The sequence below is a fragment of the Girardinichthys multiradiatus genome, chromosome 8, assembly GCF_021462225.1.
Source record: "Girardinichthys multiradiatus isolate DD_20200921_A chromosome 8, DD_fGirMul_XY1, whole genome shotgun sequence".
Lineage (NCBI taxonomy): Eukaryota > Metazoa > Chordata > Actinopteri > Cyprinodontiformes > Goodeidae > Girardinichthys > Girardinichthys multiradiatus.
The window spans coordinates 27,111,516-27,134,409 of record NC_061801.1 but is presented as its reverse complement, the minus strand read 5'-3'; the positions used below and the strand labels follow the sequence as shown (position 1 = coordinate 27,134,409).

The following is a 22,894-nucleotide window of genomic DNA, read 5'->3' as shown; positions in this document are numbered from 1 at the left end:
CCAGAAGGTAAATCTAGGCTGGGGCCTTTCTGTGTAGAGTTACCATGAATGTGCGGGTTTTTTCCAGGTACTCCAGTTTGTTCCTGTAGTCTAAAAACAAGTATGTTAAGATAACTTGTCACTCTACATCGCCCTAAATTGTGAGTATAATTTCCTATGTTGGCCTTTTGATGAACAGGCGACCTGTCCTGGATCTACCATGCCTCTTGCCCATTTACCACTATAGTTATGCTCCAGCCCCTTCCTCCACTACCCTCAACAAGATTGAGTATAGAACATGAATGGATAGATGGACATTAGTTAAAATCAGAACTTGTGTACCTGTGTACCCTAAAAAACCTGTCGAATAAAATTAAGGCTTTCTGTTTGAGTGGTCTGGACAAGGAGATGCAGGGTAGTGCATTTGCTTAACACTGTTGCCTTGTAGAAAGTAGGTCCTGGGCTCAAATCCCAGGCAGGCCCTTTTATGCATGGAGTTTGCATGTCCACCTCGTGCATGCATGGATTCTCTCTGGCTTCCTCCCACCACCCAAAAACATGCCTGTCAGTCAGGGATTATTTAACTTGTATATTACATTCCTTTAGAGTTTATTGTTTAAATTGATATATATATATATATATATATATATATATATATACATATATACAGGGGTTGGACAATGAAACTGAAACACCTGTCATTTTAGTGTGGGAGGTTTCATGTCTAAATTGGACCAGCCTGGTAGCCAGTCTTCATTGATTGCACATTGCACCAGTAAGAGCAGAGTGTGAAGGTTCAATTAGCAGGGTAAGAGCACAGTTTTTCTCAAAATATTGAAATGCACACAACATTATGGGTGACATACCAGAGTTCAAAAGAGGACAAATTGTTGGTGCACGTCTTGCTGGCGCATCTGTGACCAAGACAGCAAGTCTTTGTGATGTATCAAGAGCCACGGTATCCAGGGTAATGTCAGCATACCACCAAGAAGGACGAACCACATCCAACAGGATTAACTGTGGACGCAAGAGGAAGCTGTCTGAAAGGGATGTTCGGGTGCTAACCCGGATTGTATCCAAAAAACATAAAACCACGGCTGCCCAAATCACGCCAGAATTAAATGTGCACCTCAACTCTCCTGTTTCCACCAGAACTGTCCGTCAGGAGCTCCACAGGGTCAATATACACGGCCGGGCTGCTATAGCCAAACCTTTGGTCACTCATGCCAATGCCAAACGTCGGTTTCAATGGTGCAAGGAGCGCAAATCTTGGGCTGTGGACAATGTGAAACATGTATTGTTCTCTGATGAGTCCACCTTTACTGTTTTCCCCACATCCAGGAGAGTTACGGTGTGGAGAAGCCCCAAAGAAGCGTACCACCCAGACTGTTGCATGCCCAGAGTGAAGCATGGGGGTGGATCAGTGATGGTTTGGGCTGCCATATCATGGCATTCCCTTGGCCCAATACTTGTGCTAGATGGGCGCGTCACTGCCAAGGACTACCGAACCATTCTTGAGGACCATGTGCATCCAATGATTCAAACATTGTATCCTGAAGGCGGTGCCGTGTATCAGGATGACAATGCACCAATACACACAGCAAGACTGGTGAAAGATTGGTTTGATGAACATGAAAGTGAAGTTGAACATCTCCCATGGCCTGCACAGTCACCAGATCTAAATATTATTGAGCCACTTTGGGGTGTTTTGGAGGAGCGAGTCAGGAAACGTTTTCCTCCACCAGTATCACGTAGTGACCTGGCCACTATCCTGCAAGAAGAATGGCTTAAATATATATATATATATATATATATATATATATATATATATACACTGTATATATATATATATATACAGTGTATATATATATATATATATATATATATATATACACTGTATATATAAAATAAATATTGATGACTAATTTTAAAGTTGGGGTGTTTTTTATTACTAAACCAAATAAAAACACTCATATTTTCACATCTCTTCTCCTACATCTTAAAGCTAAACCGAAACTCAAACTAAAATGGTGAATGCCTTCTAATCGGGAACATTCAGGCACATTCCTTTTGGCTACAAAAATGTTCAAATTATTTATATATTTCCTTAATTGATGGGCAACCTGATAAAATTTTATTCCGGTTACTGAAATGGCCTCTTGTATACCGACTTTGGGGTTACGTGCAGACAGTAGTTAAGGAACGTAAACTGTGTCATGAAATTTTTACTTTCACTCCATCTTGGCCTTTCTGTGAACTCAGTGAAGTGAGATGACACAGTTACCTCTGCTGCAACCCTCTAACATCAGAGGTGTGCATCAGGGAATGAATACTGATTACATTTTTGTTGTAAAAAGAAAAAACATCTATATTTTAAAATGATTTTAAACCAAACAACATACTATACTTTAAATTAATTGAAGACAAAAACAGTATAGAGCTGCTACTGTTAACTATTCTCACAGATTTGACCTAAAATTTAGTGAAAGATTAATTCATTGACAATTTTTAAAAGGTTTCCACCCATAGTAGAAGGAAATGTCTCAAAATACGAAGTGTCAACACCAGTCCGAAGCATTAGAAAGCAGTTCTCATAAAACAAATCAAAGTGTACACAGAAAGAGAAACAAAAATCATACACTATCAAGCATAACATGAGCCTGAAACGGAGGACTGTGGCCATTCATGTGTGTAACTGCAAAACTAGACTGATGCTGTTTCTGACAAAACAGGTTTTTATAAGGCACTTTCCAACATTTCCGAGCCCCGTGTTGGGAAGTGTCTCAGGAAAAAATGGGATGCATGGTGGTGCAGTACTGTTCACTCACAGCAAGAAGGTCCTGGGTTTCAGTCCCAGCCATGCCCTTCTACTTGGTGTTTGCATGTTCTTTCCTTGCATGCACGTGTTCCCTTCTCTTCCCTCCCACTGTCCCAACTCATGTATCTAAGGTTAACCTGATATCTTCAGATGTATGCATAGCTGCCTGATAGTCTACCAACCAGGGTGTAGCCCAACTCTTGAGGGTCTATCTGTATCCATTCATCCATTCTGCTTATCCATGATCATGTTGATGGGGTAAATAGGGAAACCAAGACATCCGTTACCCCGACAGCATAGTCCAGCTCATTCTGGGGGATCTCAATGTGTTCCCAGGCCAGGCAGGAAACATAGTCCCTTCAGCGGAGTCAGGATCTGGCCTGGGCTTCCTTCCAGTTGGATGATCACGTACCTGAACTGCCTCAACTGATTCCGGGCTCTACTTTGATGATCCCCTCAGATGTCAGAGCCCCTTACCCTATATCTAAGGTTGAGCCCAGTCACTAAAGCGGAAGATAATTTTAGCTGCTTGTATCTGAGATTTGGTTCTTTTAGTCATGATCCTTATAATGAAGGTCAGACAGTGGGTAAAATTGAGTTTTTGACTCAGCTCTTTCTTTACCAAAGCAGACCAGAGCATCGCCCGCATAACTGCAGAAGAAGCCTCCATCCATCTATCCATGCTCCTCTCACCATCCTTCGTGAGCAAGTCACCAAAACACTCTAACTCCTTCACTTGAGGCAGAGAAGACCCCCAGCTCGGATTGAGTAGACCACATTTTTCTGACTAAGAACCATGGTTTTAGACTTAGAGGAGCTGATTCCATACCGGCCACTTCACGCTTGGCTGTGATTCGCTCCAGTGCCCGTTGAAGAAACCAACAGAACCACACCATTTGCAAAAAGCAAAAATGAGACCCTGAGGTTCTCAAACCAGACAACCTCCTCTCAATGACTATGCCTTGAGATTCTGTCTATGAACACCAAAAACAGGATTGGTGTCCAAAATCCAACCTGCACTGGGAACAAGGTTGACTTTGTATGGAGGATGCAGACAGAGCTCTTGTACTGGGTATACATGGCCCTTAAAACAACCCTCAGTACTGCATATTTCCATAGCACTCCCTAACAAATGCCTCCAGGGACACAGTCATAACCCTCCTCCAGATCCACAAACCACAAGTAGACTGGTAAACTAAACTCCCAAGATCCCCTTAGCAATTCAGGTCCACTGTTTCATAGCCAGGATGAAAGTCACACTGGTTCTCATGAATCTATGGTTTGACAATCAGTTTTCAACATCCTACAGCAAACTCCAGTCCTCAAGGGCTGGTGTCCAACAACTTTTACATGTGACTCAATAAATCACTAAAAGGACTCTGTAGAACACAACTGTATGCTGAGGCAATTCGGCCATTACTTTCAGGTGTGTTGAGGAAGGGACACACCTAAAGATTGCAGGATGCCAACCCCTGAGGACTGGCGCTTTGGGACCACAACAGGTGTCTATATATATTCAGATAAAAATCACTTTTTAAATGTGTTGATTTTGAAACTGTTTGTGTGGTAAGAGTTTGCTTGGGTATATCTAAGAAGTCTAAATATTTTATCATCAGTCAAGACTTTCATCACTTTCAGAAATCAGTATCTCGGAAAGGCTTTTCAGTTTCTTCCATCATCCCACGCAGCCACCCCAACAGCACTGGTTACAATCAAAGTAATTGCAAAAACTGATGCGTAGAGGCTTCATCTCAACCTAACGTGAATAACCAAGTAAAGCACAACAAGCCTGAAACCTCACACCTACTCCACACCTACCACCACACAGCTAAAAACATATGTTGGCTCTGACTCAAGAGTTTCCCCCATGCAACTATCAGAGTTGGTCTTCAAAGCAGTTCAGGAAGCAACCGGTGGTACCCAATAATGAGAAAGTTAAAATATAAAATATAACACTTTAATTGTTTGAAAGACTCTCATGAGGCAAAGATAATCCACCACTCTACTGACAGATTACCTGGTGCAACTATGGTCTACATTTTCTCTGGTGTTTGGCCATGTCTGCTTCCTTGTTTCTAGAACTGAATATGGGTTTATGTGATTACTTATTCATTGAGTCTGTAACCCCAGTTTGTGTGAAAGTGGAGCGGTGGTGGCCGGTGCAATCACACAAATCCCAAACTGTTAATCTGAAATCTGTTTATGTTGCATGCCTTCTGTCTAAATATGCAATAACAGAAAGGACTGATAACGACCTTATGTAATAGTGTCAAAATATAAAGTTGCTTCCATGCAGCTGCAAATCAACTGGTTATACAGTAACCTGCAGCAGGGCAGGCTGCAGCAAAATGTAACTTTGTAAGATTTCAACATCTCACGCTTGCAGGTTTCAGTTTAAAACTGCTCACAATGAGAGCATCAGGGTTGGTATTCAGTGCATTTCCCCGTTCGTTGAATGCTCTACAGGCTTAGGAAGCTATACATCTTCATCCCCCCCTTCCATTTCACAAGCTCATCTACAGTTTCCTTGTTGCTTTCACATTTAAAATTCCATCACTATATATAAAAAACTCTACCAGCACCAGCTAAGGAAATGTAGTGCAAGTATTATGTCTAGATCTGTTTCAAAAACAACCCAAGGTACAAAAGCATCATCTCTATCTGAGCAACAAGAGAAAGTAGCGCTCGGTTGTGCAAGTCACTTACCTCACGCACGCGAAAGCATCAGAGTAAACATTTCCTGGACATCCACATTAAAAGAAAAATATTTTAAAAATCAGTCTTCATCGGTTGTTGCAAAATAGCAGCAGCAGATGGATGTCTCCTGGCACCAGAATGATCTGGCAACGCATATCAGCGCATTTCCTACAAGTAGGAGCCCAATCTGGTCCAGTTGCGCTCCTCTGCCCCGTGTTTGTCACCGTGCGTGACGGACGCGCAGGTACGCTGAGCCACACACCCTGTTTCACAAATCAACGCTGAGAGGAGATGATGATATCGCTCCGCCTGTGGTGATGGTGTCAGAGCTGCGCTTCAGATTCTCCACCACCAGCAGCATCGGGGTGCACTAGCACGGAGCCTCCGCTGCCGCCGCTGCTGCTGCTGCTGCTGCGCGGCTACGCGTCATTCATACTCCGCGCCTGCGGATGAGATTGTTGTTTGTGGGCCCAGCACAAATAGATGATGGTGCGTAACCGTCGGAGGGGCACTATTTTCATGTAGTGAGCAAGGATAAAAGATATGTACAGGGGCAAGCCGGAACAAGCCGCTTTTCGAGGCGTGGGCTTACTGGTTTTTAAAGTGACAGACCGAGAGGCAGAGCAGCAGCAAAGGAGGGAGGGGGTTGGGGGGATGCGCTTTGACAAGTGTGTGTGTGAGCCTTCAAGAAGGAAGTTCAGCGCACCAGGAAACTCGGCGTGCTTTATGAGCAGAGCTGTTCAGAGAAGTGGATAAGCGGAATAAAAGGCATACTTTATTTAGATCTGTATTCACTGGCGTTTTATGGTTCACTGTCCCTGTCTTGAAAAGTGCTATATAAATAAAGCAGTTATCTAAAGATACGGTTCGAATAGTGACGATTGAGATTTATTATTGTTAAAATGCCAGGTCGAATTATTGAGCTATCAACGCCTTATACATAACTTATAATAATAGTCAGTGTCAGCGCTGCTGAAAACATTACGCGGCTTCTTTCCAGATGTTTCTTCAAAAAAGGGCCAGTGACGGGGGAGCAACACCTGCTGAAAAACGCTTGCATTTTCTTCCAATCAGCATCCATGCAGGACTGTACTCATAAAATCCGTGATTTCAAAGCCTTGTCCAGCTGTTCACTGATGTTTGTCAGGTTTAATTAGGAGAGAGAGGGAGATATACAACCAAACAGAAAAAGTAGACAATTTTATTAATCTCACTTAATTATTTTGATGTTAAAGCTTGAAGAAGAAAAGAAAAAACAGGACAACAACCGGGTTTTTTTTCTGAATGTCTATTAACTCTCACAATAAAGTGTTGAAAATAGAAACAAGCATACAATATTTTATAATTTCAGCATGCAAAGTTGTTCTGTGCTGGTAAAAGTCACTTTAACTCAAGGAGCTCTTTTCGCATTTCTACTTCAACAGTTGAAGAATCATTTTGCTGGGTAGTTCACATTACAGGCTAATATTTGTATATATATTTGATTTTATTAGCATAATAATAGACCCAATGTTAACATTAACTGCCTAAAGTAGGTTTGAGATTTGAAATGAAAGGTAGGTCTTAAGTTGAGCTACATGAAAGTGTGATGAGTTATATTTACATTGGTAATGGTATATTATTAATGTAATGTTTCAACTGTCAGAACACAGTCAAATAGTGTATACTGTTTTCTCAGCTGATTCAGTGAGTCTCTTTTATTATGAGGCATAGAAGAAAATTGATTTATTTCATTTACAAATTTTGCAGCATAATGCCAAAAAAAGCAAGGCTATAAAAGCATAAAAGTATCCTGTTTTTTCAGTCAGTCAGTCAGTCAGTCAGTTTTTGGCTTGAGCACCTTCCACTAAAATGTCTATGTATGTTCTGACCAGAACCAGATCCAACTGGGATCTGATTCTGGTGGCACCATGTTCTTTAAAATCATGAGATTTGTTGAGATTTGTGTATTACAACAAGCTTTGGAGTCATCCTCTGGGGCAGGGGCAACTCACCATTTTAGCTTTCTGGATATTTTTTGTATTTCCCCCTTCAGCATGAAGCTGTCCCTCAACATCAAGTCAAAGCTTAACAAAGTAAAGGCCACACCTCAGTGTACATTAGATGAAGTCTTAACAGCATTTTGGGCGTTTACAATTGGCCAATATAATTTCACAGTGACAATTGATTAACCGACGGCCATCACTGATGTCAAGTTCGACAGATTCTTTTTCAAAATAAATGAACTATTGATATGAGTAAAAAGACTCAACATGTTGAGATTTTGAGATGTGTAGGTTTTTACTTTTCTGCTGCACAATGACAACAACTTTGATAGAATTTTCCCATGAATAATTTCTAAAAAACTTCCAAATGTTGTGAAAAGCAGCCCAAATTTTAACAATTCACCCAAAGGTACATTGTGTTCAAAAGAAGCCCAGTTGGGGGGAAACCAGTCCAGTTGTTTATGATCTTGGTGGATTTTTGGCTGAGTGTTTTTGTGTGGCGTCGGAGTTCTCTCCAGAATTGAGGATCTTTGCTGGTGAGAGTACCAAGCTACTGACAGCACACCTGTTGTCAATCATCTAATCCTGGCTGCTGAAGATTTAAGGAGCTTTTTGCCAACTAGTCTTCACCTGATGGTCAACCCTCAAAAACACATGTTTTCATGTTTTTGCCTGTCTCTCCTGAAGCTCACCATCTGCTGCTTTCTGTGCCTCTCAGGAAAAAAAAAAAAAAAAGTCTGGTTGCTGGATTGCCTACAAGAATCCCTTCAGCAGAAGAACAACAAGGACCTCTCAAAGACTCTTTGGACCAAACAAACACCTCTTCCTTCCTCAGCCACAACCTGCCTGTCTACTCTTAGACTCTGTGAGAAACCCATAGAACCCTGAAGACCACTTGGGCCCCACACCTTCAAGAACACTATCTAATTACCACCACTTTCAGCCTGCCCTTGAGCCCAGTGAGCCACCTGTCTGTTCATCATACTGGCAAAGGTTTCTACCACCTTCGTTAACCTTCTTCTCCCTTTCCCACACACCGATGAACCCTATTGCCCGAAGTCCTCCATTGTTTTGGTCATAAATAAATATTTACACTGCTTCTTTGAGTCCTGTTTGGTAGTGCATGTGGGTCAAAAAACTCCCTAGCTTTGTGACACCAGAATGGGAAATTGAGCAGCACTACACAGTTTACCCCAATCCCATAAAGAAAACACTAATCAACAACAATAAACATGCTGGAGCATAATGTCCATGCATACTCAGATTATTTATTTGAACTTCAAGGCTTTAGAAACCCCAACAAATAAATTATTCATTATGGTTAAAAATGTGTTTTCCCCGTGAAAACAGCATTTAATCTGTGTTGTTATTTTTAGCAACAGAGATCAAGTTGTAAAGTCAACAAAAGTTTCATATTGTTTGTTAAATGTGTTTATTTATTTATCCTCTTATACAATAAGAAAGGATGTGTTAACTTAGCTGTGAAGAGGGATAATAGTCAGTAGCTCACTAAACAAATTCTGCATTGGGCCCAGTACTATCTTGGCTCAGCTCAGATGTAATCAACTGGGTTTGATTGTACTGTATTAATCAGTATTTTCTTGTATCTGAATGCGACAATATGATTGGCTTGTAATGAAATATTTGTATTTGAACTGATTTTGGATTTCATGAATTGCACCTCTCTTGTGAAGTGCTTTGAGGTCACATGTTGTAATTTGCCTGTTATATGTATAGAACTGCATTGAATTGAATAAAGACGTTTAATAACCTGAGGATATAGGTTTCCTGTAGATTATAAATCCCCTTTATCCCCACTCATTTTCTAAACTCGCGTTGTGTCCTTCAGGATCATGTGGAAGATGATCCTTTCCCATTGTTTATCAGGTCAGAGGCAGGCTGCACCAGGTCACTGTCTACAAGGTCCATCATTGAGATACACCAGCCCACAGTCATTCACATTCATACCTAAGGTTATAAGCTTGTATGTTTTCAGACTGTGGGAGGAAGCTGGAGTATGTGTAGAAAGCCTTCGGGGGAGAACAAGCAAACTACATACAGAAAGGAAACCTAAGAGACCCTTATACTGAAACTTTCCAGATTATTTCTTCGTATTTGGCTTTCAAAGGTCCAATTTCTCCTGAAGTCTATCAAAGTAATATGAATCATTCCTTCTCCAGACTTCTCCGGGCTATTACTGCTTTTTATTTTTTATTTTCAGTCCAGTACCTTCACTTTGTTCTTTTTAATTCACTTTGATCTGCTGTATAGATCATCCAGGTATAAAAAGACACCAAAACCCAAGAGGTGAAAAAATGTGATGTCTAAAATAAAACTTTAGCTAAGAATCACATTTAATTGGGGTCTTTTTGTCCTTTATACCAGCAGAATGCTTAAAATACAATTTGTTCTGTGGCATCTCTTAAAAGCTTTCAAAGGGGTTGCAAATCATTGAAGTGTCTATTCATAAAATTAACATTAAAAAATGTGTATTAAGTACATAAGATCTGTCTGGCCAGGGGACGCCATTGTCCCGAAGTATACAAGAAGCAAAAGATGGTTTAAGTCAAAATTGAACACACTATTCCTCTTAATCTCTGTATATTCAATTCAATTCAAAACTGCTTTTTAATCCCTAAGGAAAATTAAATGTTGTTTTAACTCCTCTTATACAAGTTTCTTCAAAGAGTTGTTGTAGATGCTGATGCTGTGGGGAGGAAGGAACTCCCGTCTTACAGAAGAAGCCTCTAAATGAAGACACTCTGAAGACACTCTGACAGTCTGGTGAGGAGAATGCTCAGGGTTGTCTGTAATGCTCTTCTTTTTATCACAACAGACTTGTAGAAGATATGCAGCATCTTGCTGCAAACACCGAAGGTCCTAAGCCTCCTCAAGAAGTACAGTCTGTTCTGTCTCTTCTTGTAGATGGCTTCACAGTTGCATCTCCAATCCAGTGTGTTGTCCAGGTGAACACTGAGGCATTTGTGTTCCTCCACTACTTCCACTTCTTCTCCCATGATGGAACTAGTGTTTGACCTATTCCTGCTTCTCCTAAAATGTCCAATCATCTCATTTGTTTTGCTGACATTCAAGATGAGATGATTGTTTCCACACCATGCCACAAAGCAGTCCACCAGCTATATGCATCAGTATACACAACCTTGCACACCCCTTGAACTTTTTAACATTTTGTCAAACTACAAACACTTCTGTTTTTTTATTGGGATTTTATGTGAGAGGCCAACACAAAGTGATGCATAATTGTGAAGGAGAAAGAAAATGATTCATTTATAACTAATAAAAATCTCATAAGTGTGGTGTGAAATGTGTATTCAGCCCACCCGATTCAGTACTCTGCCGAATTCTCATTCCTGAATTGCTTGAGTCAGTCAAACATCAATTTTAAAACTTTGCATATTCTATTGGATCATAACTCTGACCCAATTCCCTGTCCTTGCTGAAAAAAGCACCCCCACAGGAAGATGCTGCCATCACCATGTTTCACATGTGTACCTTACATAGCAAACTGCAAACAGCACTTCCAAAGGCTTTATTCTAGGTGCTTTTCTGTTAAGGCCTGATTTGCACAGAGCACAGCTAATAGTTGTCCTGTCAACAGTTTTCCCACATGAATCATGAGGATCTCTGTGGCTCCTCCAGAGTAACCATGGCCTTCTTAGCTACTTTTGTAATTTATGCTGAAGAGAGTTGGTTACAATGAATTGCATTTAGGTTAATCAAAAGCAAAGGGACAAAATACAAATGCATGCCACACTTTTCAGATATTTATTTCTTAAAAAAGTCGATTATGTCGACAATTATGTGCTACGTTTTCACATAAAATCAAGATAAAATAAATTTTTGTGGTTTGCATTTAAGAAAAAAAAAATATCAAGAGTCTGAAGTAGTCTGAACAGTTTTGCAAAGATTTGTATCGGTACATTTCTTGTTTATCCCAAGTTTGTCATCAATAGCATGGTTGCCCCCACAGACGAATTTACAGATTAAGATAATGTTTGTTGATCTGAGTTCTTGTTCATGTGCATGAAGACAACTGACCTACTTCTACCAGACAGTGGAGCTTTAAAGAGGATCTGACATCACTGGAATAACCAGATGATTTAATCCTACTCGGTCCTGCACACACTTAAACAGCCCTGCATTAACTTTGAATAAACACCCTGCCATGCATTCCTGTTTGGGCACGCACACTTAAAGAGCAATTGGCATCTTAAAATACTGCCTGGATACAACTGTATACAGTAAGATGAGTAACAAGGTTATTTCTGGCTCAAAAGGATAACAGAGAAATGAAAAGAGACGTGAAAGGAAGGGAAGGGGGCTCTTAGCTGTGCCATGCTTAGCATAGTATGCACAATTACAGAGTGGTAGAAAAGTGAAACAATATCTGTTGTGAAGCCCTTATAAACAGTCAAGGTGAAATAAACCACTTCCCCTTTTTATCCTAAGATTTTAGGACAGCATAATTTTTATGTGTTCTGTACTCTGTGTTGCCCTGTTCAGGGTGAACCCTGCCTCTTGCCCAATGACTGCTAGAGATAGGCAGCAGCCTAAGTGAAGTTCCTGCAGGACAAACAACAGCCAATGTCTATATGCCTGTTTCTCCTGTGTTGCCCCATGATGGACTGACAACCTGCCAAGAGTGTACCAATGGCCACTGGGTACAGGCAATGGATGGATGGATAAAAGCCTTCTGCATGTCATGCAGGGAATCACATTTCAATTCCTGGTGAGCAGCTTAATTCTTGACATATTTCTTTTTTTCTGTTCATTTTGTTGAACAGGAAACAAATCACCACATCAGTATTTCTAAGATTGTGAGTCCTGTATGAGACTGACCCAGGGATAAAATATAGTAAAAACATTTTTATTGTTACTGTGCAAAAACTGCAGACACTTGATAAACAACTGATGGCTCAAAAACCTTATAAACCTTGTATTATCAGTTATTCTTGTCTCTTCTGAGACATTTTTAACATCTGAAACAACATCCTCTGAGCTTCATTTTGTGCTTTAAACCTTCAAATTTCAAAATTCTTTTCCACTTCAACTTGAACAGTCTGGTGTGAAACCTTTATGAAAATACATTTGCAGTTCTTTAGTTATTTGTTATGGTTTGTGAGATATAGGACCCCAGAATGCAGACGAGCAGGCAGCGTGATGGTAAGTGAAAAAGGTTTAATAACAAAAACTCACTCACAGCAGGAGGCAGGAACAAAACAACAAACGGGCAGGCAAGACAGGCATGGCCTGATCAAAAAACAAGACATGATCTGAGAAATGTTTCCGCGACGACTAACTGAACAGGTGTGTATATATGGAGTGTAAACCAGGTGGAGCAAGGAGACAGATTAACTTGGAGCAGGTGAACCGAATAAAGATAATTAACAGAGAACACAACGTGACAGGAGCAAAACATGGCTTGAACAGAACGCAAATCCAAGGAAACAAACTAACAGAAATATAACTAGAAAAACATGAAACAAAAGCATAAACAGGAAAATAATAAACAGAAGCATGATTCAAAACTTGAGCAGTGAAAAACTTATAAGGAAAAAACCTGAAACCAAAAACCAAACAACCCCAAATCATAACATTATTTATTTCTTGCTCTGGTTGTTAGTCTTTATTCAAAGAAAATCAGTTTCATAAGTGAACATTTTAACATAGACATGACTTCAGCTTCTCCAGTGATTTTAAACTGGTGCTGTTCAAGCTTTCGTCACAATTAGCAAATTGAATAGACAGACAGACAGACAGACAGACAGACAGACAGACAGACAGACAGACAGACAGACAGACAGACAGACAGACAGACAGACAGACAGACAGATAGATAGATAGATAGATAGATAGATAGATAGATAGATAGATAGATAGATAGATAGATAGATAGATAGATAGATAGATAGATAGATAGATAGATAGATAGATAGATAGATAGATAGATAGATAGGTTTGTGTTCTTACTACAAAATTAAAACATAAGCAAAAAATTTGGTTAATTAAAATGTGTACATAAAATATTGAAAATAGTTTTCCCATCATCCACATCTGCTGGTCAAATTTGTACCCTTCATGAATTGTTGTTGGGCCCACACAAAATCATTTCAGGGGCTGCGAATGGCCCCCCAGGCCTCACTTTAAACACCCTTGATTTAAAGTGTACAACAAATATTCTTTCCACCACTGTAGTCAAACGGTCTGTACATTTGCTGCATTTTACTATGACTAAACAATGAAGAAAAGTCATATACATTCTTAAATATCACAAAAGACAGAAGAATCAGGACTTCAAGTTTTTATTAGCACGACATGCACAATCGAATGGTGTGCAAATTGTCATTGAGTTTTCTGCATTCTAGCTAAGAAACGTGCAGTTTGAATGAGCAAGATGTTCTTCTAAGATATCAAGCATGAAGACAAAAAACTGTCAAACACCAAACCATAACATCCCATCTGACACTAAAAAACCTCACAGGTATGAGGCCCACACACACGTTTTTCACATTTGGAACCCATGTAATATAACTTTTTTAATTTTTATTTTGCCATTGGAAAAAAAAGTAATATCATCTCTTGAAACCCACCCAGTTTTCCAAAGTGGAGATATATGCAGCCAGAAAAACCACAAACAATAATTACATTTTAATTCTAACTTGCTCCTCTACCCTCCTCCAGCATATCTGTCAGGCCACTTTCACCATTTCTCTCTCTCTTTAGGCCTCTGAAACCAGATTTGCATGTTGGGTTCAGAATATATTTGTGTCTGGTGTGCAGGTGGAGGTGTTCTTGTAGCGAACCCTTTTGGATGAACGTTTCGTGGCACAGCGGGCACCTGAAAGGCTTGGCGTCAGGGTGAACACGTATGTGGCGGGTCAGTTTGCTCCTCTGGGAGAAGCCCTCCCCACAGACCAAACAGGAATACTGTCTGTGTTCCTTCAGGTGGCCCACATAGTTCTCCAGGTGTTGGAAGATTTTATCACACTTCCTGCACAGGTACGGCCTCTGAACTAAGGTGCTGTGTGAAGTCTCTAGTACATCTTCAGCAGTCTTTGCCAAGTGTGCTCCTGAGAGGGCAGATATTTTGGAATCTATCAGACCGCCACAATGTTCTTGTGGAGCTTTAGGTTCATGTATGTTTTTATCTTGTTTTTCCTCATGTCTTACTTCTTCTTGTTGTATTTGGGAGATGTCCACCAGCTTTGTGAGATCTGCAGTGAAAGCTGGGAAGGAAATTATGTCTTGGAAAACTTCATTCTTGAGCGTTGCTGTGGTGTTTTCCACACCTCTCTCTGACTTCAGGGTGTTAAGATCTAATGTTTGATCCCCTGATGACTCCATTGTAGGTTTCATAAACTTCCTGTCCACTATAGTGTCCCTTGTCTTTTCACTGTGCATCACAGATTCTTGGCTGACCCTATACATTGCCCTACTAAGAACCACTCCCTCTCCTTTTGTCTTATCTTCCTGGATGCTGGTGCTGGGCTGGACCACATCCTTTTCCCTCTGATTTTCAAAACTGGAACAGAGCCAGCTTCTGTCTGGCTCCAGGTTTTCAGTTTCCTTGGAGCGTCTCTCAGGTTTTTCCAAAAACACAGTGGGTTTAAGGTACTGCGACACAGCTTGAGTGCATTTATCTACCACCTCGCTCATCTGGAGGATGCTGGCTGCAGTCAGGTAGCTGACTAGTTCTGCATGAGGTACCTGTATAGCAAAAAAAGAAAAGTACAAAAAGCACAAATTTTCAATTGCATTCTATAAACATTAATACAAAATTATCAATTCTGGCAAGCTTGCCTGTTCTTGCTAAAATTAGGCCTTCCACAGCATAATGGTGCCACCACAACATTGCAGCATGGTAATGCTAAGTTCAGGGCGCTATAAACAATAATAAAAGACCATCAGCTCTGACCACTTTTCTTGTCACTGTTGAAAAAAAGCACCCCCACAGTATGATGTGGCCACCACCGTGTTTTACTGGTGTGTTGAATGTACTGGAAACTCTGATACAAGACCTGAAATACAAAATACCTCAGTTACATCAGCATGACCACCTCATATTAACTGTCAAGCACGGTGGTGAAGGGGGGATTGTTTGGGCCAAACACACAATTCTTTGCATATCACAGTGTTCTAATATGAAATGTGAGGAGATTTGTTCATCAGCTAAAATTTGTTTGAAATGTGGTCAAGTAGCCAAAAAAAAAATGTTTAAAGGGGGGTTTGCCGTAGATCCTCTACATTCATATAACAGACTGATGAAGTCACACAGAAAATGAGCACTTCAGGTTGTTACTGCTGAATGTGGTTCTTTTCCCACGACCGTATATCTGCTTACTCAGTACCGCACCTCGAGGAATCCAGTGTAGCAGGACAGCAGCAGCGTCTTGGCGACTCTCACACTGGAAACTGCAGACACACTCATCTCTGCTTGGTCTTTATGGAGCAGGAACTGAACACGGAGGAAGTCAGAGGATGCTGCAAGTACCACCCTGTGGCCGTGGAAGTGGACAGGCTGGCTAGCAGAGGTGTTTAGGCTCCCGAGGATGAGTGTGATGTCACAGAAGCGATGTTCTTCTCTCAGAGCATTCATTTTGTGCAGGACGGAGTCCCCATGGGCGGGCAGGCTGAAGTGCAGAGTGTCAGAGGAGCTTGACATGATGATTTCCCTCTGTTTAGAAAGAACAATTAGATCACAGCTTTATAACTGTTTAAAGATTCTCTGTTGTGAGTCAAAATGTTCTCTTCATATTCCATTTGATCTGTTTTCTAAAGAGCATTGCAATAGTATTTATACCCCTTGAACTTTTTCATATTTTGTTGGATTACAACCACAAACTTTATGCTCCATTTCCCCATCTATTCTGACCAGCTTTCCTGTTCTAAGAAAATAAGCTTCCCCACAGCATATTGCTGCCACCACCATGTCGAAGGTGTATTCAGAGGTATTTGCAGTGCAGGTTTTAGCCACACAATATTTTTAGATGTAAACCTAAAAGTTAAATGTTGGTTTTATCTGACCAGAGAAAAATGTTTGCTATGGCCTCCATATATCAAACTTTAAACAGGACATCTTCATGGCTTTCTTCTTGCCCCTCTTCAATAAAGGTCAGGTTTGTGGAGTGCATGACTAAAGGTTCTCCTTTCAACTGATTTTCCCACCTGGACTCTAACTCGCTGCAGCTCCTCCACAGGTACCAAGGGTCTCTTCTTCGGGGGGTTTCTGATGAATGTTCTGCTTCACCAGCCCTTCACTTTAGGTCAATGGTCATGTCTTGGTAGGCTTGCAGTTGTTGGCTTAAGGAGGCTTACAACAAGTGCAAACAGCAATTTTAAGAATTGTATTTATAAAACAAACTGAATGTATAATTATCTTTCCCTACAATTATGCACTACTTTATGTTGGACTATTTCACAACATCCTGTTAAACTATAGCATGACAAAATGTGGAAAAATTGGCATCAATATTTTTATAAAACGTTGTATTTTAAAACGTGTGCAATTGAATGTGGTTTAACATTAAGGTTTATATAATTAAAGAAAAAGGCTAAATACAATAATCAGGCACATTAATTCAAAAAAGCAGCCCCACCTTAATCTGCAGGATGATCCCGATACAGAACGTTACAAAACGACGCTTCTTAAACTTTATTGGTATAAAATGAAACTGAATAATTCTCAGTTGTCTATTTCTCTGATTTTAACCACTTTAAAAAACGCGAATAACTGGAAAGTGTTGCTATTGGTCCCCACAGGCAGGTGGAAGAGAAGCCTCTCCCATCACTGAAGAGTCGGCCTGTCTCTGCGATCTGCGGATCCATCTGCTCTGTACTGCAGAGGTTCTGAGCTATTCGGAATTTAACTCTTTCATTGATTTTAATATAGCTGACTGTTCTGCCGGACCAGCCAGGCAAGGTGTGTAACACCAAAACTCAACCGCATGGTGGCGGTATTGCATACTTTACTACAAAATATTCTTTACATCTGAAATTTAAGCGCTTACTGGCTCAAGATTGCAGAAAGATTGAAGAAATTTAGTTTTAAAAGGTATTTTTATAATTTAATTTTTTTCTCTATTATATGTATGCATGATATCAATAAATGAAGGCAGGTAACTTTTGTTCTAAAACTGTGTCACAGAGAGTCTGTTGACGCTGCAGGCAGATATTGCCTCATTCCACCCTTCTCCCTGTGCAGTGCAGCATTGAAGACCAGTGTGTCCTCGCATAAAATGTGCCCTGGGAAACCCCTCGTTCATCACGTCTTTAATTCTAACCAATAACAATGCAAAACACTGTCTGAGATTCTGGGGCAGGATGAGGTTCAGTGCAGTCCCTCACAAAACCTGTCCCTCTATTTACAGCAGCAAGCAGAGAACTCCCACTCAACACATAGGTGCCCATATTGCCCATATCAAAAACTACAGATTTTAATTTGGTTTGCTGGTTTGCTAGAGGCTCCAAAGAAGCATCAAGCACACAGTAATCCATCCCCGTACAGTTTGTTTGTTTATTTTTTTTTTTTCCTTTTTTGAGTCACCGACAGAAACAGTTCCCTGTAAAGAAAAGTTTCAGGTCTGCATATGTTTTATTTTGGTTGTTGCCACCAGAAACCATTCACAAAACATGTGGTTGATTCTCATTTTAAAACACAAAACAATCAATCATCATAAAGCTGGACAGGCATCTGGTTGCATAATAATCGTAGACTGTGACAGTAGAGGGCGCTGTTTCCTTCTACATCAATAGCAATGTGCGACATATTTTTCTCCCAAAAAACAATGTAGATAAACAATAATTTAAGACTTTAACTTTGGAGTCTTATGGAAATATATGGGTTCAGTTGTGTGACTCATTGAAACATATTTGTCTGTTTAATTCTACTTTAATTAGTTACTCCAATATCGTTGTTTTTTTAGTTTTAAAATGTAGTTTGGAGTTTTGAAGTGTGTGCTCTACAGAGGTTGGACAATGAAACTGAAACACCTGTCATTTTAGTGTGGGAGGTTTCATGACTAAATTGGACCAGTCTGGTAGCCAGTCTTCATTGATTGCACATTGCACCAGTAAGAGCAGAGTGTGAAGGTTCAATTAACAGGGTAAGAGCACAGTTTTGCTCAAAATATTGAAATGCACACAACATTATGGGTAACATACCAGAGTTCAAAAGAGGACAAATTGTTGGTGCACGTCTTGCTGGCGTATCTGTGACCAAGACAGCAAGTCTTTGTGATGTATCAAGAGCCACGGTATCCAGGGTAATGTCAGCATACCACCAAGAAGGACGAACCACATCCAACAAGATTGACTGTGGACGCAAGAGGAAGCTGTCTGAAAGGGATGTTCGGGGGCTAACCCGAATTGTATCTATGTCCATCCAATGGTTCAAACATTGTATCCTGAAGGCGGTGCCATGTATCAGGATGACAATGCACCAATACACACAGCAAGACTGGTGAAAGATTGGTTTGATGAACATAAAAGTGAAGTTGAACATCTCCCATGGCCTGCACAGTAACCAGATCTAAATATTATTGAGCCACTTTGGGGTGTTTTGGAGGAGCGAGTCAGGAAACGTTTTCCTCCACCAGTATCACGTAGTGACCTGGCCACTATCCTGCAAGAAGAATGGCTTAAAATCCCTCTGACCACTGTGCAGGACTTGTATATGTCATTCCCAAGACGAAGTGACGCTGTATTGGCCGCAAAAGGAGGCCCTACACCATACTAATAAATTATTGTGGTCTAAAACCAGGTGTTTCACTTTCATTGTCCAACCCCTGTATTTTCTCTTTCATATTAATCAGGTTTTCATGCATGTTCTCTTTTTACAACTCATTTTTACTTGGTCAACTTTACTTCCTGTCCTTTTTAGTTGTCCTTGTTGTTTTCTACTAGTTTTAATTTGGTTTTCTGTATTTGCCACACAGCAGGTCTAAGTTTTATTTTACCTCCCTAAGCTTTTAGCCCAGCTTCCTTTATTCTTTTTTGCAAGTTCACTCTTTCTTGATTGTTCCAGCATGTCAGTTCATGTTAGTTTGGCCTTCATTGAATTCCTTTATTTGACAACATCAGAACAAACCTAACCTTTTGTCGGTTCATAATTCCTGTGATATCGTTACAATTATCTTGAGGATGCAGGTTCATATGGGTTTTATTAAGAAAAACAGATGATTCAGCCTCTAGATTTTTAATCACACGTTGTGCAGTGTGCTGTCACGATTTCAAACAAGGACTGGACTGAAAATGTGTGAATGAGTGACAGAAAGAAAACATCTGTCCCTCTGCTGTTCGACATTCCTCAAGCCTTGAATCTGAGAGAAACTGCTCTCCCGAAACTAATAAGTCATTAGTGAGCAGCTTTTAGGTCAAGATGAGGGCAAAGAATTTTATTTTGACCCTGAAAACTTGACTTAGCTCATTAAGAACATTTTTTAAGCAGCGGTAAAATGTTGCCTTTGTCACATAATTGTTGATAAATGTTAAATGGCCTGCACTTGTATAGCACTTTATCAAATCCCCAGAGACCCCAAAGCGCTTTACACTACAATCAGTCATTCACCCATTCATCCACACATTCACACACTGACAGTGGTGAGCTACAATGTAGCCACAGCTGCCCTGGGGAACACTGACAGAAGCGAGGCTGCCATTCAATCGGTGCCACCAGGCCCTCTGACCACCGTCAGCAGGTAAGGTGGGTGAAGTTTCTTGCCCAAGGACACAGTGACTGAGACAGACAGAGCGGGGATTCAAACTGGCAACCCACTGGTTATAGGACCAAACCCTACCACTGCCGCCACCGTCGCCCCCCAATTGTTATATGATTTTAATCAGCTTCAAAGGTAATTAAAAGGACAAATATTTCCTTCTTCGAAAGATGTCAAAGACAGCTCTCTAAAACCTTCTTTTGTCTGAAGGTTCATCACAACTGTAGGTGAAGCCATACACAAGTTTTTCAGGAATACATAGATCAAAGTGATCATCCATAAAGACTCTCCAGCAGCACTGGATTGCACAATGTAGCTTTGGTAATCAAGCTTCATTTGTGCTTTGCTTCCAGTAAGAATTTTACTTATCTCCTGCCATGGATATGCCTACCTGGACCTTACCTCCAATCTTTACCTTCTAAGTCAGACTTTCATTGAAACAATGACCTTGGAAACCTAAGATGACCGTTCATGTCGGTTCGCGCTTGTCATTCCTTGTACGTTTGCTTTTGAAATCAGTAAGCCTATTGGGAGAACAGAGAAGCATCTTTAAATTCTCCTTACCTGTCTGTCTGTGACCTCTGCCATCTCAGGATAATCTACTCCTTTATCCGGAAACCCAAAAAGAAAAACATATATTCTCACTGTATATAAACTTAGTTTTTCTCCTCAGATAAACTGCAGTTAAAAGTTGACAATCATCAGTTGTTCTGGGTTTCTTCATAATGTATTTCCTACATTTTACTTGTTTTAACATAAGATGAAATGAGATTAAGATATTTCCAAAAGGATTTCCAAAAATTAAAAAATGTTTTTTTCAGATTATTGCATTCCATTCTAAAATCTTCAGGAGGTCTGAATATCATCCCAATAATGTCCGATCATCAAAAAATAAAGTTCCCATTTAGGAAATACCTGTGCATTTAACCAAGAAAAAATCTCAGCTAGGAGTTTTTTGTAACGTTGGTTTTCAATTTTGGGTTCATCTTTAGTCCTTACCCCCGTTCTGTTTAATAATTTCTCTGTTTCCTGTATCGTTTTAATATTCTGCGTCAATAAATAATTTTCCTGAGTTCCCTCAGCTCATGTTCCTACACCTTACCTGACCCTGGTCCCAGCAATCACCTCCCCAGGATTTGAGGGTCTCATTTTTAGCAACACCTTGACAGATCCTTTCTGACCATCAGTTGCTGATCTCTGACGCTCCTCTGTTGTTCCTTGCTTTGTGACATCTTCGTGTTTCTCTACTGCGCTTGTGAGTCTTTTTTTTTTTTATGCGCTTAGACCTTTGAGATTATTGTGCCATCCTCATCCCTGCATGTGGATCCTTCTTCACGACAAAGAAATGTAATCACGCAAGTAACTTTCAGATAATGTGATCAGGACATTATGTGAAAAAAGAAATAATGTTATTCTGATACTGCAATTGAAAAGAAAAAGGCATAAAAGAACATTTGAGTTCACAACTTCATAAAAAGGTTTTATTAGCAGACAATAACCCATGTAACTTAGATCCAATACATAGAGGTTTATTTACACAATGTGTGGTAACAGCAAAAGGAGGGAGGAGCAGAGGCAATATGGGAGCAAATTATAGATTTTATTGTAGAAGGAGAGAGGTTTAAGTATGCAGATATAGAAAACTGACTTTTGATTAAAGGCTGTTTTAACATGAAAAAAAAACAAAAACGTGTGATCGTCAAACATGCGAGTGCGGCGTGGAAGGCACCATAGGTTATAATATGTCAAAGGTTACCACCTTTACAGATGCCGATATTTCATTTTGGTTTATTGAAAGGAATTAACATCAGATTTTGAAACTTCAAATATTAAATAAACTTCAGGGAACCTTGACAGATTTTCACTGAAGGTTCCTCAAATGTCACATTATGTGACTTCCAACTGACTTTAGGAAAACCTAAAAGAAACATTCCTAAAAGGTTTCTGATTGACACAAAGGGGTGCAGCCAGACATTTTTCACATTGGGCCATTAAAAATCTAATGGTGGCACACCACAATCAAAACCAATGACTGACTTTGAAAAAATGCTGTGATGTTGTACTATTACTATATAATAAATACAAAAAAAAAAAAAAAAAGGCCATCTTTTGTTTTTACAAATTTATATTTCAGACTGACTAGAAATGAGCATTTAAAGTTTCACCGCCCACAATTATAATAGATTCTTTTTACAAAATTAAGACATTACAAAATGATTTAACATGCATACACTAGAAATGTCAACGTTCTTCTAGCTGCTTTGACCCACATGCAGAAATACACTCGGGAAAACCGGAAACGTTTTAACAAGTTTATTAAGAAATATTTTGTTTGCTGGCGAAACAGGAACTCGTCGGTGTATGGAGAAGGGTAAGTGACAGGCAATATTCTGGGTTGTGATGGAAAACTCCGGGAGCGTGAAAGGTCCAGGTAATTCTGTTTTACTTGCACTTGAGGTGGAGGTGGCACCAGGTGGATGATCTTGGAGGGGAGCACGGTGGAGGGTGAGCCAGGTTCGTTCACAGGAAGCCTGAGGAGACTTGAAACCCGAATGCAGCCAACTGAGAAGATAATCCGTGAAGTTATCTTGCGGAGAGAAAGTCTGGATCTTCTGCAAACGCAGACTGGATAAGAAGCTCGGAACTGGAGGTAACCTGGGAAGGAGGGCACGAGAAGGTAA

General features: G+C 40.2%; 2 protein-coding genes and 1 long non-coding RNA gene across 5 annotated transcripts in view; 1 reads left to right on the top strand and 2 right to left on the bottom strand.

Moving 5' to 3' along the window:
- Positions 1 to 5,638, bottom strand: part of rc3h2 (ring finger and CCCH-type domains 2) — a 38,033-nt gene extending 32,395 nt beyond the window's left edge. For both annotated transcript variants that reach the window (XM_047372766.1, XM_047372768.1), the window contains exon 1: positions 5,504 to 5,638. The gene's annotated coding sequence lies outside the window, so the exon portion shown is untranslated. The remainder of the gene's footprint in view (positions 1 to 5,503) is intronic.
- Positions 5,639 to 5,854: 216 nt separating this feature from the next.
- On the top strand, positions 5,855 to 8,585 carry LOC124872588. Its single transcript, XR_007039326.1, has 2 exons — positions 5,855 to 5,983; positions 8,198 to 8,585. It is a non-coding gene; the product is annotated as an uncharacterized LOC124872588 (long non-coding RNA).
- A 5,201-nt stretch (positions 8,586 to 13,786) lies between these two features.
- LOC124872898 (zinc finger and BTB domain-containing protein 26-like) lies at positions 13,787 to 17,311 on the bottom strand. Of its 2 annotated transcripts, XM_047373326.1 has the most exons (4): positions 17,097 to 17,311; positions 16,666 to 16,810; positions 15,854 to 16,174; positions 13,787 to 15,207 (listed from the first exon to the last, which is right to left on the bottom strand). In XM_047373326.1, exons 3-4 carry the CDS (start codon positions 16,160 to 16,162, stop codon positions 14,155 to 14,157), a joined length of 1,362 nt encoding a protein of 453 aa, XP_047229282.1. In that variant the 5' UTR covers positions 16,163 to 16,174; positions 16,666 to 16,810; positions 17,097 to 17,311; the 3' UTR covers positions 13,787 to 14,154. The 2 variants fall into 2 exon arrangements, with proteins under 2 accessions (XP_047229282.1, XP_047229283.1); XM_047373327.1 differs by lacking the exon at positions 16,666 to 16,810.
- Positions 17,312 to 22,894: the final 5,583 nt, after the last annotated feature.

Bases quoted from the DNA above. Each gene is read 5' to 3' on its own strand.
- LOC124872898 (XM_047373326.1), bottom strand. From the start codon at position 16,162: ATGTCAAGCTCCTCTGACACTCTGCACTTCAGCCTGCCCGCCCATGGG. The intron at 15,208-15,853 runs GTGCGGTACTGA...TTTGCTATACAG, and splicing joins GCTACACTGGATTCCTCGAG to GTACCTCATGCAGAACTAGT.